This window comes from Glossina fuscipes, unplaced genomic scaffold, assembly GCF_014805625.2.
Source record: "Glossina fuscipes isolate IAEA_lab_2018 unplaced genomic scaffold, Yale_Gfus_2 150, whole genome shotgun sequence".
Taxonomy (NCBI): Eukaryota; Metazoa; Arthropoda; class Insecta; order Diptera; family Glossinidae; genus Glossina; species Glossina fuscipes.
Window position 1 is genome coordinate 426,976 of NW_023998493.1, and position 16,680 is coordinate 443,655.

Genomic DNA, 16,680 nt, shown 5'->3' on the forward strand with positions numbered 1-16,680 from the left:
GCAAAAATAGAAAATATCTGCCTAAAATAGTGTTACGAAAATCCCAAATCCAGTTAATGTCAGCTAAGTAATTTTCGTAATAATAAATTTCCTAAAGAAGGAAAAACCAAATGAGCATTCGCAGGCTCGTCATGCAGGTGCAGGCCGATGAAAACGATTACAGAAAAAGCAGGCTGGGATTAGAAATAAAACCATAAAATTAGATATAGTAAGATGCTTGTAAATTTGTATATAAGTAGAATATTTGTGAAAAGTGGAGTTAGTCTGGCAAGAACGTAGAAGTTGAGAGTACGGCCAAAATAGATTGTAAATAAATATTCCTACTGTTGTGAAAGACAAAGTAGTAAAATAAAAGTACTGTGAAGTGCATTTCTCTTGATCAAAATATCCACGATCTAGTGATACGGACTGTATCTTATAAAAGCGAATTTCATAACAATAGGTTAATTTTAAAATGAATATGCTAGACATCGCGGTAGGTATGTGGGATTCGCTCCCGCCGAATATAACTTTCTTACTTGATTTATATTTAATGCATTTCAAGCTCTCTCAAGAAAGAGGCTTAATTGGTTGCTTCCATCTAAAATGCATTCACAGTCAAGGCTCAATTATTTTAAAATGATTGACGAAAATCTTCGCGGTATATTTTACCAAAATTCAAGCACATTTTAGTTATATTTTATGTAAACTTTATTCTTGACTTTATTAAATGTTTTGTGCAGTCTTTACTTCAATACGATGAGGAGAGAGTAAAAGCGGAGCTGACCTACATAGTGAATCAAACTTTTCGTGTAAGTTCTTTAATTAATTCTCTGTAGCTTGGCGTTGCCGTGACGGAAGGCGGCGCCTTTTCTGTCTGCCAGATCGCGACGCTTTACATCTCCTTTGCGATTTATTCGTAGAGATTACCGACAGTAGAAAATGTAATTGATTGTGTGCACAAATTGGAGCAACTGATACGCTGCTGCCTTTTAAATTTTACTAAATATAAAGCACTGTCTTAGGTACCGCCAACCAAACTTTTGTTATCATTTGGCCAGGCTTTTCTATCTTAAATCACGCTTTTTTGAACATTATTATCATGTGTGAACATATTTTTCGTCGCTCGTTATCAACCTTTGCGGAAATGGGTCGCTTTCATTCAGTTTCATCGTAATTGGGATTGTTACATTTTTTTTTTATTATCCATCCAAACTATATAATATCTAGCTTTGTGCAAATGTCCTAAAATTGTTCTTTGGACAATATTTAGGTCTGCGGAGATGTCAGACGATTAAATGTTATTTTCTCAACGATTGGCGCATATCGTTCACCATTTTATTGTAGCCAGAGCTACAATGTTTTTTTATTTATGTATAGATTTTCATCTTTAATATGCGCTCGACTATGGATTAATTCGAAAGACCTCTACTTCGAATGGAAATCAGAAAAATCATTTAATGCATTCTCGTAAATGTCATATCTCTCGGCATTTCTTCGCAGTTGTACAACTATATTCTCTCTAATATTTCTTATTAACTGCTCCTAGCTTTTTCTTTCACGGTAAATTTTTGGCCCCATGCTCATCTAGCTTCTAATTTGTCTCTGCCGCAGGCTCAAGTTGGTTTGCAAAATTTTACTGTCTCTTTGTCCATAGGCCAGCCAATAACCAATCATGTTGATGCACCGCAAAATTTTGTTACATATATCTGATTCTCGATTTGTTTCAAGTTGCCAGGTATACACACTCATTCAATGTTTATACACGCTTTTTTTTCTACGTGGGGACTCATTATATTGTTAAATTAATACCACACACCTACTCAATGCATCTTGTTTTCGGCGCGTCACAGGAGGTCACATCTACACAGCCATCTATGACATCTTATAGTAATATGCACCCTGTCACGCCCTATTTTGTGTACTCTCGACTATGGTTAAATCTGCAAGAGTGTTTTATTGAGTTCTCGTAGAGGAAGGCAACGGCCACACTTTATATGCTATGTTGTCGCATGACCTTGAATTTTCAGAATTGCTCACTTCAAACATAGACAATTTCCGCCACCTGATCCGTTCACCTTTACCGAATGTTATCCCGAGCATCTAATTTTTTATTTACTTATGCAATGTGATATTATTAATATTAATTTGCATTACACATTGTGATTCTATAGTGTCCGGTACAATGTTCTTTCAAATATGGTTAGATTCTTGAACTCTTTCACATTATTTTGTTAGATTGATTAAATTCTTTTAAACTCTTTTTAGAATACATTTACACATTATACACTGACAACATATTATGTTCAATTCTATTAAAAAATACCATGCAGTGACAGTGCTTTTCAAGATTTGTGTATATAACAAAATACATATGACAAACGTATGGCAACATATAAAATATGGTTCCATGATCGATTTGTATACTTTTAGTTTATTTTGCCTCTTTAAAAATTTGCAAGTGCTACTCATAAAATCATTTTTTTTTCACTATTCGCCTTCATTGCTGACTGAATCTAATTTCAATTAATGCTTTGAGCAATGTCACTCGCACAGCTTTTCCTCGACCAGTCTTGAATACATAACACGGCCGCACAGATATATTGTTTTTTTAGCTTACATAAGTGCTTGTTCCTTTTTTACCTACAACTGATACTTAAGCTGTAGCAATCATACCAAGTTTTGTTTTTTCTTCGAACTCGTGGCATCAGCATTATTCTCATGTTCTCTCAAGGATGTATAGTTTGCGTCGTCACCAATTGTTTCCAAATTCATTTTAGTAAATTCTTCAGAAAGCTGGTTTCGAACCAGGCGCATCTTTTCCTTGCACACCACCTGCAGCCGTGAGACTAAGTTTTATGTCCCGTTTCGATTGATCTCGTATCGAGAAAGTAGCCGACACTACGACTATATGCTTGTCCATAAGTTTTGCGTCCGCCCCAAGTAGCGTATTACATAATTGTCGCGACCCATTTAGTCGTTTTGTCTAGAAAACCAAACTGAATCTCAAAATTTTATTGTCTTTAGAATCCTAGTATGATTACATTCAGGTCAGTTAGTAAGTGATAAAACTCAGAAAAAAGGGGACTATGAGGCAACAAACATGACACTACTACAGGTTAGTGACGAATATTAATAAAATTTGCTCCAAAACAAAATTATAAAAGTAATATCGCTAAACAGTAATGCCGAAATGTCATGCAATTAGGTTTAAAGGTTGGTATGAAACATTGTATGCATTCGTGAATAATCATTCGACACTTTTATGTCATCCTACGAACTTATTGAGTGATGTTATATATATAATTTGTTTTGGTATTTTGCTTAACTTCTAAACCAAGATCACGGCTAAGTGCAACTCTTTAGCATTTTCTTGCTCCATACCCAATTTTTAATTGGTCCTGCCTTTATAATGTAGTACATTTTTGTGACTCTTCTTGCCTTTATTTCCATATTACAAATTGAAGGACTTTTGCCGAAAACTTTTTGCAATCCCGCGTGTATTAAATCTTGCGATGGATCGATGAGATTCACATTTCAATTCTAAGTTTTGTGTGTTGTTGTTCTCCTTCTTTCACTGAAAAGAAGCTCATAATATTTCTTGAACGAGGAGTTGCTGCAAATAATTTGTAGATGGTTCTACTAAGAGCTGCAAATAAATCCAAGGTTGACCTAAAAATCACAATTTAGTGGTCCATTAAATACCCTACACCACTTCTCCTAGTACAATTATTCGCTCAATTTGGTAATAGCACATCAAAAATCATACATTATTTTCAATCAAAGGCCTACTTTTAATGAAAGCACACACACTGGTGGATGCCCCCAACGCTATGATATGATCCACACTTAGCAAATCTAATTTATTTCCGAAAGAATTTATTATTTTTCGCTTTTCGTCATAGACGTTAGGAATTATACTTTCCCTCCATATAACCGCTTGCTTTTAATAATGATGCTTATATATGTTGGGTTCTAAAAAATAGACCCATATAGTCCAAATGCCTTGCTGTTAATTTTTTTATTAAATTGCTACTATGGACCAATTTTTTGGAGGGCTTGCTATTTATGACAAGTTTTTTTATTTTTATTTTTTTATTTATTTTTTTTATTTTTTTTCTACTTAGTTTTTATGTGGAATTACTATCGTGAACAAATTTACATCATAACACATTAACAATTAGGCCGCAGTCATCCAAAGAATAGTCTTACGAGGAACAATTTTCACCATTAAATATCGAAAATTATATTTTCTTACGATATAAGAAAGAAAATTTTTCATTCCAATCCACAATACGTTGCATGGGGTGTGACCACAAAGAAGCTTAGAGTCTTTTACTGAATCGATCGGTATAATTAAAGATGGCTCTGGGTGTTACGTACATTCGCACAAACATGGTATACTCTTGTACCCGAAGAGTTGCAGAGTAGAAAAATGAAAATAAAAACAATGCTCTGTACAATGAATAAAAGAAATTTAATGTAAACATTGTCACCGCAAAAGAAAAAATGCATTTTAATTACGAATCAATCAATGGACGTAATTAAAAAAACAGTCGCATACAAGTTATAAACGAAGAAATACAAACAAAAGATAGTATAATTTAAGATTACATGTTGTCTGCCAGAGATAAATTCAAAGAAACCTCTTAAGAAAATCTAAAACCATAAATTATAGATAACCCGAATAAACATATGTTCATTGAATAGAAAAAAAAGGAATACTTGTAACTAATCGCTGAAAATATAGGATATTGAAGTTTTGTAGTTGAACACGTGGCTGGCATATCTTTAGACAGAAATCTCATTAATTAATGTCTGAGCGGTTTTCACTAAAATGTGTGCTCTTATGGGCTATAGAAGGAAAAGAAATCTTATGTAGGAAATTTTTACCTATTTCTCTTGCTTCAATCATTAATAAAAGAAAAAGTAAAATAATAAAAAATGTTTAACGATGTTCCCATTATAGAATATCAAATACTGATTAGAAAAAACGAAAAAACTGAAATTGTAATTTAATATTCACTCACTTTAATACTCTCCATTCATTCAGTTGTCTTGTTTGATTTGCATTCGACAAACGCATTTCATAGTATTTAAAGATAATTTATCGGAATCATATGTAAACCTAACCTGCTCTGTAAGCGTGACCAAACTAACCTCATAAATTGCAGCACGGTTAAACCTGGCGATAGCGTAAGTTTCGGCATAACGTGGGATATATTAAGTATACCATAGACAACCTGTATGATAACATAACCCACAAAATGGACCCCGACGTAGCCGAGTAGATAAGAGTCGCGAGTATCAGATTGGTGTTCGCTTGGTGGTTCAAATATCAACATGGTGGAACGTACACAGAGCTCAGTCGGTGAAGGCGAAGGACTTACCCATTGGGCACACGACGAGTAGACTATGGTCACTACCAATCCGTACGTCTTTCTATTTCTCCACTTCTTTTTGACCTTCATCTTCACTGAATGCTTTATTACAAATTGAAAGGTTGTTATATGAAAATAATTGATATGAAAACTTCTTTCAACTTCTCTTAAATATGGTTAAAGCTACATATTAATTTCTGAAGTTAATCGTAAAAAAAGTCAAATAATTTGAAAACCATATATATTACGAAAAAAGCCAGAGCTAAGTTTGGCATATTTGGTAGACTTTTAAAATACTAGGGCTATCAACGGAAATTATCAAATACAAAAAGCAGACGCAAAAAGTAAAAAGACAAACGTAAGCCAAGCAATTTCGCAATTCGTAGTGATCCAAAAAAAAGGCGCTAGCAATCGAGAAAAGTCGTGGTATTCTGAACCAAACTAGAAATGAACTAAAACTTGTATGAACACTTGACCCATTAAACCTTTGAAAATTTTTCAGAAAATCTATTTTCTGTTTGTTGAATCAGTACATGGTTTGAAAAAAAAATTAATAACATGAAAAATATTGGTTTTTCTTGAAATTCCGTGCTTTTCCTCTAAGCATCTCTAAAACAGCTGTTGGGAAGTTGTAGCCCAATATTTTTCACTTGTTAATTTCCAACTTCTTTACTATATTAGCATATGTCTTTAGAAAGAGTTCACTTAAAAGCAATTAGAAAAAAAAGCTCATTAGCCCAGATTAGACCAACGTTGAGCGAAAGCGAAATTAGTAAATGCTTTTTCCAAGAAATTAAAAATATGTAACGAGAAGATCCTAATGTTAATTATGAATTATAAATTTTCGTGCCTTCTCTGTTGTTTACCGTCATTTCGCCATACGTAAAGTATAAAAAGTGGGTAAACAATAGTTTCATTGAACGAGAATGGGAAGGTTTATTTGTGCATGCAAAGGCAATTTAATGGTCCTGGTACTAATGGTCACAAGGTCATCATAAGCAAAAATATATCTATAAAATATTTCAAAACTTTAAACAAAAGCTCAAAACGACATTTTTGGAATCGTCTAGCAACATAACTCAAACATTTCTGTTTCTTTTCTTTCCAATTTTTAAGCAGATCTTTAAACTGGCGTAAACTAAATGAAAGAGTTTCTGAAAGGTCAATTTAAATATTATCTATTAAGATATGATTAAGTCTTTCTGATCGAAAGTTCAACGTTTTCATTGAAACATTCCAGTTTCACATGAGGATCTATGTACTCCCGTATCTTTTAGCTAGATCGTCTGAATTAAGTGATATTTTTTTAGAGTGAAATTGTCATCAGTTTTTGACGCCGTTTACGAAAATATGGCAATTTTTTAATATGTTTCATGAACACTTTGTTGTTTCTTTGTAATGCTAAATTATACGCTTAATAGCTCGCTCAAATATCAGCATTTTATTTCCTTTCTTTCGATCTAACAAAAGATTAATAAAGAAACGTCTTTGTTAGGTTATTAAGAAAGGGCTGTGTAACTCCCTACGCCAAACAACAAAGTACTTTTCCTAATCATTTTCCGTTTATCCATGGCAAAAGTCCTCCAAGACGAATTTGAACAAAAAGTTTCAGGGATTGACGTATACCAGTTCATAGGGATCTATACCATGTTGCAATATTGCTTTATCTCAATTTGACGCTTTGGAAAAAAAAATGGTGCTTCGTCTCAGTATAGGAAATATAAAAATAGGAAAAAAATAGCCAAGTAGGTAAATGGTTGTGACTAACAACTTAGCGAGCGTCGGTTCAAATCTCAAGCGCCATGGACTCATCAATACAGGCGAGCATATGATCTAAGTTATCCAGCAACCTTTAAATATCCATACTTTGTAAATTTATTTACAAAATATATAGAAAATAAATAAATCAAGATAAAAGTCTGAAATTTAGTCCTTCCATCTTCTCTTAAGCGCCGCCGAACAAATTTCGAAATATGCTATCGATTATACACAAAGTTTTCCAAATGATGTCACACCAAATAGAATGCAATAAACGACCAGATATATTTTTCAATCTTATAAGAAAAGACTTTTCTTATAATAAATTTTGCGATTTTCCAATCATCAAAGAAATTACAAGTAAGGCAAGGTAAGAAAAGTTGTCATTGGGCAAACATTGCTGAACGAATTCATTCCTGAGACTGAATAAATATTTGTGAATACACATACATTATGTACATATATTACATGTATGGATATTTGTGTACCTATCCGTTACAAGCGGTCGACAAATTTAATAAACCATCTGTTATGAGCTTAAAAGAAGTATTTAAAACTTTTCATTTCCATGCATAAAATCAATCACGTTTCTCCGAATGTAACGTTTTCTTGTTTCTTTCTTTTCCTTTTCTTAGATTTGATCAATTTATATATGGAAAAGAATGGCACACATGTAGCATTTGTATGCCTGGCTTATCTTAATATCGTATAAAAGAAGAGGTTTGTTGCTTAAGTCTATTGTTTATCAAAAATTTTTATACCGTTTTTATTACATCATTAAAATTTTTATTTTAATGGAAAATGAAAGTATCCGCTCATTCGGTTTGAAACATTCGGCAATAAACTTAACAATATTTCATATCTAACAATGTCGTCTATTGTAAAAATTCCGCAAGTCGTTAAATTTTAATTTGAAAACCTGATATTTGGTAGTTACATGCGTCCTCGTTACGTCTAAGGAATGAGAATATTCTCCAAATCCCCAGTAGTGCTAACATATTCAAGAAATACAATATGTGACTAAGTAAGAAAGATGTAACTACGTCCCAATCCGCTTAGAGAGAGAGAGAGAGAGAGAGAGAGAGACAGAACAAGGAAGAGACTATAAGCGGAAGGCCAGCCTACGAAATTGCAGAGCAAAAAAAAATTAATTTGGCTAACTATCCTCTGCGTTATTATTTTGTTTTGCGATCAAACTAATCGATGTCTGCTGTGAAAAGACAATGTGTTCTCTGATGACTAACAGCAGATCATATCGACAGAACACGGCAGTTAAGTGCGCTGCCAAGATTAAGAGAAACACCATAACGGAACAGTCGTTTAGGTTAACCAGCCTCAGAATTTTTTTTTTAATGCAATCAAAGTAATTTCGATCATTCCTTTAAGCAAAGACCCAGAAATACAGTAAAGTACTCATCTCTAGGAGTAGAATGAAATGTCAAAACAGTGGAAGAATGGATATTGTCAGCAATAAAAAAAGAAAAGGTTAGGCTAATTGGTTAGAAGCTTTCTTTTCGATTCATCCGTCATTCTCTTAGCATTGGTTATTATTTTTATCTCCAAAGTCAATTGAGGGCCACGGAATGGATTTTTTTGCTCACCTTGTAGCGGCCGTTGCATATTTATTTCTTTAAGTTTTCTAGAGAAGTCTTAGGAAACTATTCCGCCAATAGCGTGGAATATTGTAATCAGCCAGTGCTTATTGCTGAGAAATCGAAATGGAGGAGTTTTCTATTTTCACAACTTGTGATCGTGTGTGCTTCTAATGCTATCACTTTGTTGGGGCACATGTCATACTCTTTATGATTTTACAGAATTTCTCAGTCTGCCCACTTACTATCCAACCATCTGCCCATACAAAAGTGAATTTTAGTTTTAAAAAATCTAGGCAAACATCTTGCCCCTTATATATTGCTTCAAAAAGTTATTGGCGAAAGTAAAACGTATTCGATTAGAGTACACACATCGAATATAAATGAGAAGCTGGTGATGGAAGTAAAAAGTCATAGGTTTCAATTAATGCCCCCGCTCTCTTAGCGATTTTATTAAACTGTCTCACAGTTAAGCTTTTCATATCGCTTAGGTATTCGCTTTCACAACTTTTCCTTTAAAGGAAAAGTTTATCATTTTGTTCTCGTTTGGCTAAAGTAACAACAATTCGAGATATATTTCAGGGGAATATTTTCTTTGTTCCTTAAATCGAAATTAAACTGGAAAAAATTGCCATTGCAGGTTTTATAATTTTTTAATTTAATTAGAAACGAGGTCAAACCAATTATGAGCAAGAACTTGACAAGCATAAAAGCCACACCTATGCCACACTACGCAAGCATTAATAATTAAAAATTTTTTAAGTTTCAAAAACTAAAAAAAAACCGAAAAAAACTGATTTGAAAAGATTAAAGTCGTTATATAAACAAGAAAAAAAAAAAAACAAAATACAAAATATTCAAGAGGAAGAAACGAAAATGGTATTATTCAGGGAAGCATTGTAAGTGTATTACCGGTAAATGAGCTCACGTTGAACACAGCAGGCAGACGTAAGATGTTTCTTTTAATAAAATACAAACATTAATTGAAAATTGCATAATATTAAAGTGACATAAATAAGTCACGCATGCTTTTAAAAATTGCACACAAACAAGCACATAAAGGCATGTACACGCAAAACCACAAATCCATGCATTTAAACAGAAATGAATGAAAAATATACAAGTCAAATAAGAGCATGCTGTTAAGGTAGATGGAAAGCAAAATGGTAACATAACACAACATTCGCAAGCTCACAACCACACACACACACACAACATATGTATAAAACGTATAAAAGCATTTACTGGGGGAGCTTAGCGCTACACTTACTAGCATTTACAAATTTGCATATGTAATGTAAATACACATATACAGACATGTATATACAAAGGTATGAATATACCGAGCTCATTATCCTGCTTGTAACATCATGAAATATTCTATTGAATTGAAATCAGTTATTTTGATTTTATATTACACTTTCTGCAAAGTTAATTTTTCCCTTTTTTAATCTACACATCTAATGCGTGCCAGGGTGCCCAAAATAAGCTTTGGGACTTAGAGTAAAATGTGCATTAAGCGCGCCTATTGCCCCTTTTGTCATTTTTGAAAAAGCGAGGTTCGAGTGCAGTCGTTAGAAGAAGCTTTACTTCATAACTTTATGTTTCTATCACGGTATTTTACTGTAGAAGAGAACTGAAAGCCTTATAATATTCTGTTATTAATCTAATTGATTGAGTTTTAATTTGATGTAACTTCTTATGCAAGTATTATTTGAGGAAGCCTATCTAGCAACTGGCATATTCAACAACACCCTTTCGATATGTTAAAGTTACTTAAATATTTACAAAGCCTAAAAATATGCAACATTGAAATGCTTAAAGAACGCATGTGCTATAGATGTATACAGCGCAAATCGTTAATAATTTTCATAATTGAGTTTCGGCTAATCACGATTACGGTGCTTTACCATAACGTATTCCTTTTCATTGCGCAAAATCAACTTTAGCCCTTAATGCTATTCACGTAATCAGTTTTTCACTAAATTAGCGCTATCAAGCTTACATTATAAGAATATATCGCATAACACGTCAAATTTTTTTTTTTTTTATATAATGAGTATATGAATTAATTCATTTTCTGCGAGAAAAATTGCGATTATTTGAAGACAAAAGGAATGAACGAATTAACAAACAATACATTAATTGATGCATTGTCGATCGCTGGCTATTACTTTTCCTAACCTCTCAAGCAATTTTCGATTTTCATGTCGAAAAAATTTTTCGTCTTTTGAAACTATCTATAAGCCAAGTTCGCATACTTCTATTGTAACCATCATTTGCAAAGATGTGCCAATACTATCCTCCGATCTACGCAGAATAAAAAACTTTCTCACAAATGGCGCTTTTTTGTTACACGACTCGACCCTTTCAAAGCTTCAAGAAACTATTTTGCATACGGTTAAGTCTGAGAATTTACTCAGTTCCGCGTGGCTTAAAAATGACCTTCTCAAATAACGAAATTCTAATTTTTTTCAAGATGCCGACACTATCTCTTAAAAATCGAGTTAATCTGTACTCCCAATAGTATAAAGAAAAGTTCAACTTTTGTTGATTTGTTGCGTTTGTTAGTCCAAAATGCACGAGTATATAAGCACGAAGCAATTTTCAATAAAAAGCTTATGTCACATTCTTCGTTCACAATGCTACAATTGTCAGCGTTTACAATCCCTTCATCGAAGCACTAAAGCTTCGTTTCAAGCCGAAATTCTGCTTGTCTTAAATTGTTTGTATTACTAGAAAAGCTTTTAAGAAAAACAAAATTATAATAATTACTTCAAAGTAAATTTGTTTGTTTAAAATTTTGTTGTAGGAAATAAGTTTTTGATTATATAATAATGAGTTTATGTGGGTGTACAGACAAATGTGCACATTATTTATATAATTTCTGTCATTATTCCGTTCGATGAGTTTGTGAAATTAATTGTTTTGACTAAAGAGAAACTAACGTCAGCGAATGGAAATGAAAACCTTTATTGCCTTAAACACGCCTATAAAAAAGCATTAAAAATTGCGGTCCAAATGTGGCGATTAAATTGTAATCATATGTATTTTTGGATTTTATATAAACGAACGTGAATCGTTTTTTTTTTTTGTTTTCATTCAAGTTCACAAGTGTAATGAATAATGAAAAGCAAGCGTATTACCAGAAATAAATTTGCGATATTAAGTTAGAGATATATGGGGAAAATTTGGTATCGTAATTTTCATTTAAGTAAATTTATATATAAATAGAGGCAGAGATAAGAAGATCGTTAATTGAACGGAAGGGTGAAGAGACGATTGATTGACTGAACGCTTACGAGTAATGGACGGACGCTTTTTTCAATTCAATCAAAATGCAGAAGTCATCGGAAGCAATCATATTTCTAAGCATGTATTGTTCTTTTATCTTTGCTAATCAACCGCCTTGTACTGGTCAACTGAATTTTATAAAAAAAATTTCAATACTCACCAATTATTAGAATTAGAAACTATTCCACAATTTATCGTACACGAGGTCATTGGAAGTGCTATTAGAATTTGCTGATGCGTTTTTTATGCACAAAATTTTATTTTAGTTTTAAATACAAAGAAAAAGTTAACAATTTTAACGCATTTTAAATGATTTTTCCATATTATAAAAGAATTTCTCTTTTTGCTCGCTCATGAACGATGGCATAGCTTTATCTCACATATATATTGCAATAAATTTATTTATTTTTATATATTTTTTAATACACATTTTGTTATAATGTTTACCTTTAAATCCTATTTAATTTATGCTTTTGTTGCATTTTTATTTATTTTATTATTTTGCTTTTTCTTTTTTATTTGTATTTATTTAATTGTAATTTTACTTTTTTTTTATAAAATTTTTTATTTAATTATTATTACTATTATTATTATTATTTTAAATTTCTTTAACCTTCTTTTATTATCCAATTTCCGTTTATTTCATCGAATTCACTCAATACACACAAAAATATCAGTTTTCAATGATTAAATTAATTAACGAATTTCTCGATGAAAACTTAAAAATATTTTATAATCATCTGCAAAGAAAGAGAAAAAGAAATAGTATAAAATATATTCAAAATCGACTTTGGTGTTTTTTTTTTTTTTTTAAATTGTTGAAAAAAAAATGATGCGTATCTCAAGTCCTATATACTTAATATTAATGAAAGGCTTGAGATACGTTTTTCGTGATTTTGTAAATCCCACAGTAGTAAATACATTCATTTCGATTTCAACACTGTTCACAAACAAAAAAAATGCATCGCCTGAAATCTCTGCCAGGTTTCAGCAACAAAAAGAGGGGAAAATATTTGAAAAGTTTGATGTTCTAAGCGTCTAAATATGTTAAAAATAAAAACTTTCTAATTGGAATAATTACATCATCGAAACTTCGACATAATTTGATTCGGTGCTCTATACATTTTTCGCCTGCAGGGAGTTGTTTTACCCTACTACCACAAGTATATATCAGGTTTGTGTGGCTGTTTGCAGCACCCAGAAGCACTTGAGATAAATTTACGTTTTGTTATACCAATCGATTCAGAATCATTTTCCCAGCTTTCTAAGCCTGTCTGCCCGTTATGTTTTCTTGCGTTCAACCTGCACTCCTCAATTTTTGATATATTTTCACGAAATTTGGTGAATTGATGTGTTTTGGCCTAAAGACGAACATTCTTGAAAGGTACAAAAGAGTGCCATGTCAAAATTCTGATTCCTATTAAACAAAACATTGCGGCCACGAGGCTTTTTAATAAAAAAAATGCATTCCTAAGGAGAAATGTCGAAGTAATAATTCGATAACACTTCCACGAACAACGATGTCCCCTCAGGCCTAGTGGCTACCAAAATATTGAATTCCCAAACTCGTGAGTGCGGTCTTTACTGAAACCTGTCTAAAACCAGGTCTGCGCACGTCGCAACACGTTCCATGTTTTCAGAAAGTAATGTCCTGATCGTCTTAATAGCTATATTAGATACCTTTCCGTTCTATTCATTTCAATTCCCAACTCTTCCCGACTTATTAACACATTCCTTCAAGTGCAGATGTCCTACTTATAAGGAAGATGCATCCCTTATTTGTGATGTTGCTGATAAGTTTGTAGCATTTCAATTCAATTTCATATCCGGCAAGCCACTTGGCGTCTTAGTGTCAACTCAGACTATATGGTTTTCACTTGAACATCTGAAGAGGCTATTAAGTTTTTCAATGGGAATCTTCTTTAATATAATCATGCGACTTATTGCAAAGGGAGACTTTTAGCTCTTAGCTTTGTTCGTTCCCCTGAAGTAACTGCAAATCGCTATCTGCCTTTTAGTTTACGTGAAGACCCAAGTCATCCAACAATTTATCTATCCTTTAAAGCATGATGACATGTTGAGTGTCCCCAACAAGTTAAATTTAACTTACTCCAATTTTATGCTCCAATACTATTTCATTGCTTAAATCTCACCTTTCAAATAAACTACTCGATTTTTCTGCCAAGAATATGGAAACCCTAATTTCTACATTTCATGTTGTATTAAACCTTGTTACTTTCGCGTCCGTTTCGATTAGACAGTCCTTCCGTCGAAACAGTTGCCCGCCACGGTTTAACAGAACAGTCAAATGCTATAAAAATAGGAATAACAAACTTATCAAAAAATACATGAAAAGTGGCTCTGTAAATGACTATTTCATCTACTCTACTGTGAGATACAAATCTAATTCCATCAACCACTAGAGTCACGCGCAGTTAGCTTCCAACGCCAAAACCATCACTTCTTACTAATCCTAAACGACTTTACAAATCCTTCAACTCCAAAAGCTGAGTCTCCATATATTCATCATCATCGATATCGTTTCATAGTCGTTATTCCTCTGGGGATATAGAAAACGTGAATCTCTTCGCCGAATATCTCCGAGAGCACCTTTCTACTGCTAAAGCCGATGCTTCCCTATTGCCTACTTCAAATTATAAACTCTGTATACATCCCGAATTTAATAATTTCTGAAAGTGACGTATTACAAGCTGCAGTATATGCGCCAGGAATTGATCCTGGCCACCCACCTTTTGCACTGAAAACAGGCTCTGAAGAACTATGTGGCGTTATCATAAAGGTGTTTATTATTTCTTTGAAGACAGGGGTCTCCCTTTCTGTTGCAAAACTAAGTACCTTTATTATTCCTATTTATAAAAGTGGAAGCGGACATCTTGTCGAGAACTACAGAGGCATTGCCAAGTTGGGTGTCTTACCTAAGCTTTTTGAAAGAATTGTTACTCAACAATTAGCTTCCACTATCAAGGCTTTTTCTAGTAGCTCTCGTACATGCTTCAGGGTTCAGTCCCTATTCGAAACCACATTGGTTTTGGGAGCTTGCCTCTGTGCTGGATGTGTACATGCTTTTGTTTCCTCTTTCTCTTTTGTTTTTATACATGAATTTTGCTACGTTTTTACACCATGCACCATTTGTGATACAGGATATATTAAGTTTGTTCGGACATATGTAACGTTTAAGCTTGTCTGCCTGTCTGTCCACGTTAATTTATGTTCAAGCTACAACTCGTTTATTTATATTTTGAGAAAATTTGGTAAACTGACGTATTTTGACCTAAGGACAAACGCTATCGAAAATAAACTATTTTCATGGATCGGTCCACTTTTTCGACCTCATCATAAACATCCTATATTGCATCTTATTTTGAAAAGTCGTTATATGGAAAAAAATGTAATTTTCAAAATTCCTCGACAAAAGTGTCTAAGTAATTGCATTTCAGCATTCTAAGTTGGTACTAAAAACTTTGGACCAGTTGTGGCAATTTTTGAACCTCCTCTCATAGAACGAAGACTGAACTTCATATGACAAAGAGACCGAATTTTCAATGCTTCATAACGAAACTCACCTAATTATATTAATTTAAGATAAAAAAATTAACTATACTAAATCCGGACCATCTCGCTCTATTTTTTGTATCCTAGCATACTTATAGATATTCACGAAAATTGATTTTTTGGAAATTTAACCCATAGTAGTAATTTAAGAAAAAAAAAGTACTATACTAAGTTTAGACCATCCCGGTTTATTTTTGGATCCTACCCTATGTAAGGATTTTGACGAATATTTTTGTTTTTTAGGGCACAAAAGTTTAAGTTTTAATATTTTATGAAAAAATTCGTCCACAATAGTGATTTGATATAAACATCAACTATACCGAATTTTAATTATGTACCGCAGTTTTTGAACGTCTTGGGCACAGCCATTCTTACGGAAAATAGGCCTTTATTTGCAAGGAGGTTCCTATAAAAAGAGACTATAATTTTTGTGTTTTATAGGTAAAGTAAGAATTCTGGTACAGGGTACGTAACAGTCCAGGCCTAGCCCGACTATAATGTTTTTTTTTTTTTTTGCTTTATTTTAAAAAAATTTATTCGTAATGAGTAAAGAGATTTATTTTTAAGAGCCAATCTATTTCGACTGTAAGCTTTTCTTTGAAAAGTCGTTAAATGAATAACTGTAGAGTGATGTAGGGTATTTAAGGAGGGGAAAAGACTTGCTATAATGTTGTTACTTGTTTTGCTTTTCATCCGTGATCTAACAGAATCTTTAGAAGGTGAAATGAGGTAAAAGCATTTTTGATGGTTTAGAGCAACCGATATTATTAGACTTAAAACAAAACGGCTATATGTATAGACAAAGTGCAATATGCTTGACTTAGTCTTAAAAGACTACAATATAACACGGAGAGATCGGTATTGCATTGCAAATTTTTAATAAAATTCTTTGGTTAAATCAGAGCAATGTTAAATTAAAAGCGTCGTTCTATTGATTGATACCGTAATTGAACTGAACATCTAAACTCCGATAAAATGTTTTCCGATTCTGTTATTCGATTACTCGGAATAGTAACAACTTAACTTATTTAAAATAGCAATGACTTATGTTTTGGAATGAATGCCCCTCTACCAGGTATATATATACGAAACTGCAACTTTTG

The 16,680-nt window shown here is 32.8% G+C and overlaps 1 protein-coding gene across 3 annotated transcripts in view; it reads right to left on the minus strand.

Moving 5' to 3' along the window:
- Positions 1-16,680, minus strand: part of LOC119641503 (serine proteinase stubble) — a 42,246-nt gene that overhangs the window by 17,589 nt on the left and 7,977 nt on the right. Inside the window, exon 1 of one of the 3 annotated variants that reach the window (XM_038040223.1) lies at positions 12,165-12,437. The exons of 1 other annotated variant lie outside the window; for it this stretch is intronic. Coding sequence is in view for 1 of the 2 variants with exons in the window: in XM_038040222.1 (XP_037896150.1) it covers positions 5,140-5,144 (5 nt within the window). In the remaining variant the exon portion in view is untranslated. Of the gene's footprint in view, positions 1-5,139; positions 5,177-12,164; positions 12,438-16,680 lie in introns of those variants that run through there. One more of the 3 variants, XM_038040222.1, reaches the window with a different exon arrangement.